This window comes from Linepithema humile, chromosome 3 (assembly GCF_040581485.1).
Source record: "Linepithema humile isolate Giens D197 chromosome 3, Lhum_UNIL_v1.0, whole genome shotgun sequence".
Taxonomy (NCBI): domain Eukaryota; kingdom Metazoa; phylum Arthropoda; class Insecta; order Hymenoptera; family Formicidae; genus Linepithema; species Linepithema humile.
Genome location: NC_090130.1, coordinates 10,207,140 through 10,212,571, shown reverse-complemented (window position 1 = coordinate 10,212,571; position 5,432 = coordinate 10,207,140). Strand labels below are relative to the sequence as shown.

Here is a 5,432-nt window from a genome sequence, read left to right as displayed (position 1 = left end):
TTGTCAGGATTCTGAGCTCTCATAAATCGGTTGGACCGAAATATGAGGCGTCCATTTTTGTCTGCTTGACATCTTAAACTCACGCCCGTTGGACGGTTGCGAGTTGCGAGGCTGACAGCGAAAGAGGTTATGTACACAGACGATGTTGAACATCGCTGAGACATATCAGTGATTAATTGGTTGGACCAATTAATCCCGTATCTTTCACCTAATAATATATATCCATCTAACCGCTGTTACGAATAGATACTTACTACGTCTGTACTTGTCGCATTCTTTCTGTCTTAGAAGTTGAGATTCCAACCACTCAACTCTCTTCTTAAGATCATTTTCTTTATCCTCGCTGCTGTGTGATCGATCTTTTTTGCTTCTTTTTCCCATTTTTGGAATTTCTGAAAACTGCGTGTGACTATATCGGCACAAAGAAGAAGAATGAGAAACTCACCGGAACGGATGGAACAGGAACGGAAGTAAAAGTTTTCAACTGTAAATATTGTGGCGACATCGGTGCATCGTAGAGGCACTACAATATGATCTTGAAGAAGAGGCGCGCAATACAATAAAAATTTACGATTACTATAATATTAAAAATTAAATTTTACATGCAATGTGAAATAAGAAAGCAATGCTTTGTGTATTTTCTTTCATAACTGAAAAATTTCACATACTTAGACTTAGATTGTGTATATATTATTGTTTATTATAATAAATAAATCTAATACCTACAGTTAGAGGCGAATTACACATGAGCTGGCAATTTAGAATATGTGAAGCCAGAGGCGAATTAAACGTGAGCTGGCAATTTAGAATAAATACAGCCAGAGTCGAATTAAACGTGGGCTGACAATTTTGAATAAATACAGCCAAAGGCGAATTAAACGTGGGCTGGCAACTTGTAAAGTTGAAGGCTGTTTATAGACTGATAAAATCATATTTAAAGATACAGATGTCTATTTTATTACATGTATGTGTTTATATATATATATGTATATATATAGTATATAGTATATTATTAGAAAAAAAATTAACAAAGGATTGCTTATATCAACTTATTCTATGCAATTTATTTTGATTATTTTTAATTCATTTATATATATATATGTGTATGTATTGTATTACATTTATTTAATTAATTTTATAAATATGTATTTATAATTTCTTTTTCTTTGCAGGCGTCGGTCGCAAAAAGCACAACTGAAGAAAGATAATAGCACTAATAATATTATAAAAAGAATTTTTTAATTAGGCTCAGTTTTTCAATTAAAACTTTAAAATGGTGATACACGCTTATTTATTGAGCCTTAGCTTGTTCTAGGTGCTATTTATTAATATATTTTACATGTGTTTGTCGTATATCTTACATCTAATTGTCGAACGTTTCGGCACCTTTTTTTGGGCCTTCTTCAGCGAATCTAATTTTTGTTGCGTCTCTTACAAGGGGAGACTACGACGTGATACCAATCGATTTTGTCGAAACTCCGTGTATCGATAGAGTATCATGTCAAGTGTTTCAGGGTAAACGGATAAGACGCAATTCTCAAGCATTCGCGAAAAAATCGAGTTTAAAGAATCCCAAGCGCTATATTAACACATGGCGTAGAGCATAAAATCGAAGAGCGCGTAGCTCAGCGATTAAGTACTAGACTCGTAACGGCAACGTTGCTGGTTCGAGTCTCGATGATTTTTTTTTTTTTTTTTTTTTTTAATTTCTACAAAAGAATGTAATTATTAATATATTATTAATATATTATTATTAATACATACACAGAAAATAAATGTAAATACATTTTATTCATTCATTGCATATTAAAAAAGCACATTTTTCTACATATTACGAAGGAAAAAATTAAATAAATGTAATTATTGATTGTTTTTAAACAACGGATAAATCAGTGCTATATACAAATAAATGTGAAACGTGTTTTGTGTGTGAAGCAGTTGAAAGCCGTTACACAGAAAGAAGGAGAAGGCAGAACGTTATGTTACCAAGGGCCCTTTGCACAAAGAACCACGTAGTCTACTCCGATTGGCCCATATTCGGCGAAGGCCCAATCAGATTGTCCTATATTGGGCGCTCGGCCGTTACGTGCAGCATCGGAGCGCATTTTGCTCCTAGCAACGATAGTAGACAGTAGAGAAAATTTTTGTGTGATATTTGTGTGAATATTAACAAGAAAATGGAAGGTGTTCCTCGTTCTTCGTCGGAACATGAATGTGACAGTAATTCACTTCATAGCGAGGAATCAAAATTACGGCTAAAAGATGCAATTAAACATCTGGAGCAATTACTCCTAGAAAATGACCTCGTGGCCCCAGAATCTTCTGGAACAATTAGCCATGAGGCAATGCAAATTGGTCAAGATTTATATAAATCCACCGTTGAGATATTGGGCAGTAAAATGTTTGTGGAAACAGAAGAATTGATAATGGCAGAATCTGATGACGAGGAAGGTCAATTTGAAGAAATACAAGACGACGATGACTCCGAACAATATATGTTACCAGAAAAAGATAAATCAATGGAATATATTCCTCTGGATTATAAAATTAAAGTCGTCAACATGGCTAAAGAGCATCCAAAGTGGACTCTTAAAACTCTACACAAACAAGGATGCTCTCGTTTAAAAAGCATGAAACATTTATATCGATGGGAGGAAGATATAAAACATGGAGGAACAATTATAGACAAGTATTCTATCATTAACTCATGGACATATGATCGCTTCGTGGAAGCCAGAGTTAATTATCAACAAGTAACAACAAGAAATTTACAAGAATGGGCGTTAAGTGCTGCAAGTCAGTTTGAAAACTTTCCTTTTAAGGCATCAAAACCGTGGGTTATAAAATTTAAAAAGCAGAACAGAATTAAACAACGAAAAATCACAAAATATGTAACAGAAAAAGAAACTGCCACGCTAGAAGAGATATTGGCTGCAGCAGATATATTCCGGAAACAGACACAAGTATTAATTCCGAATTTTCATAAGGATTTCATCATCAACACAGATCAAACAGGTAAATACTTATTTCTTTATAAAATGATGTAAAATATATTGTAACTTTACTTTATAATCGGTAATATAATACATTTAAATTGTATCTAAAATCAATTTTTTGTTGCAGGATGTCAGTATCAATCGACATTTAATAGAACTCTCTCAACGCAAAGAGCGAAAGCAGTTTTTGTACAACATAAAAGTAGCAATAAAATCAGCCACTCGTACACAGCACAATATGCAATGACTATGTCCGGAAAATTATTACCACTTGTATTTATATGTTTACAAGAAGCGACAGGTGCATTCGGTTCGAAAGTAAAAAAAGCTGTCGATGAGTTCGTTAAAATATATCAAAATGTTAAAGTAACATCCTCGAAGTCCGGAAAACTCACAACATATCTGTATACACAGTTTTTAAAAGAAGTGTTATCACCGTATGTGAAACATGAGAAATTTCTTTTATTAATAGATTCGTGGGGCGGTCAAACAAATCCTGCATTATATGATGACATTTTTCAAGATGATAACAATGTAGGAACATGTACAATTAAAGTTATTCCTCCAAAATGCACACCGCTATGTCAACCGTGTGATGTGTACTTTTATAGACAAGTTAAAAATCTTATCAAGCGCCTACAAAATTGTTCATTTTTAATAGAACAAAAACGTGAAATAGCGTCTCGTGAAGATTGCATCAAAATTCATGCAATTGTACATCATCAACTGTCTGCTCCCATTTTTGAAAACATGTTACGATATGCATGGTTTGCATCAAAATTAACAGATGAGAGAGAAGTTTTCATGAATGTCAACGAAGTATGTTTTCCGTTAGATATTTTAAAGAAGTCATGCGATTGTAAAAATGTAACTTTTATACGATGCGCACATTGTCGTGCGAATTATTGTTTCGTTTGTTTTTATGATAAATATCATCCTTCAACATGTACTGTTCCATCTACTTCCACCGATGAATAAAATATGTTTCACATTAATTTTTTATGTTTATTTATTTGTATAGCACTGACCATTTACCATTATTTTACATTAACATTTATTTAATTTTTTCCTTCGTAATATGTAGAAAAATGTGCTTTTTTAATATGCAATGAATGAATAAAATGTATTTACATTTATTTTCTGTGTATGTATTAATAATAATATATTAATAATATATTAATAATTACATTCTTTTGTAGAAATTAAAAAAAAAAAAAAAAAAAAAAATTATCGAGATTCGAACCAGCAACGTTGCCGTTACGAGTCTAGTACTTAATCGCTGAGCTACGCGCTCTTCGATTTTATGCTCTACGCCATGTGTTAATATAGCGCTTGGGATTCTTTAATCTCGATTTTTTCGCGAATGCTTGAGAATTGCGTCTTATCCGTTTACCCTGAAACACTTGACATGATACTCTATCGATACACGGAGTTTCGACAAAATCGATTGGTATCACGTCGTAGTCTCCCCTTGTTAGTCAAAATTTAAACTGGTTGTTTTTTTGGTGTAGGTCTCTTTTGTCCATTTTTACGAACTTTTTGTCCACCCCTTGCTTTTTCCTCGTGTGTCAGACATGGCAACTTAATTCTTCTGACTGTCTGGATTGATTTTTATTGTGACTTGTTACTCAATAAATAAGCGTGTATCACCATTTTAAACTAATAATATTGATAATGAATCTTTGCGTCAACAATTGCACGACGTGATAGATTCGGATATCAATATAAAAGTAGTGCAGTGCCCGGAAGATGAACAAGGTACGTATGATAAAAATGTCGAATTATGCGAAGATAACAGTTTCGTTATCGACAAGAGTCCTTTGGATGTAAATGCTATCCAAGAAAGCTTGCCCGAAGGTCATCGCATAGTCGACATTTCTTTTATGTGGAATGAAATCCACAGAGTATTCGATAACCATGCGCGAGAAATAGAGTGCCAATTTAAAGATTGGAAACTCATAAATTTTCGTCGCCGTCGATTACTGATACAATTGTTCTTCAAATGCCAAATGTGCAACTATGAAGCCAACATATGGTCAGAACCTGAAAAGTTGGATCTCAATACAGCTGCTATAGCTGCAACTATAACAGTTGGGATTGGTTATGCCCAACTGGAAGAGTTGTGTGCAGCTATGAATATTTTTTGCATGTCTGAAAAGACTTACATAAAACATCGTGAAAATGTAGTCAATGATTTTATGAAAACTGCCATGGAGAGCATGAAAATGGCAGGCGAGATTGAAAAACAACTTGCTCTCGAAAGAGGTGAAACCATAAATGGCATTCCATATATAACCGTTGTAACGGATGGTTGTTGTATGAAGAGATCATACGGCACCGCCTACGATTCACCTTCCGGTGTGGGTGCCATAATTGGTTACCGCACGGGGAAAGTTCTCTTCATAGGTATCCGTAACAAATTTTGTACGATTTGTG

The 5,432-nt window shown here is 34.0% G+C and overlaps 1 protein-coding gene across 1 annotated transcript; it reads left to right on the top strand.

Annotated features, from left to right (window-relative positions):
* Positions 1-1,688: 1,688 nt before the first annotated feature.
* On the top strand, positions 1,689-4,661 carry LOC136998876 (uncharacterized). The gene is made up of 2 exons (XM_067352233.1): positions 1,689-3,015; positions 3,124-4,661. The coding sequence occupies exons 1-2, from the start codon at positions 2,178-2,180 to the stop codon at positions 3,972-3,974; spliced, it is 1,689 nt and encodes a 562-aa protein (XP_067208334.1). The 5' UTR covers positions 1,689-2,177; the 3' UTR covers positions 3,975-4,661.
* Positions 4,662-5,432: the final 771 nt, after the last annotated feature.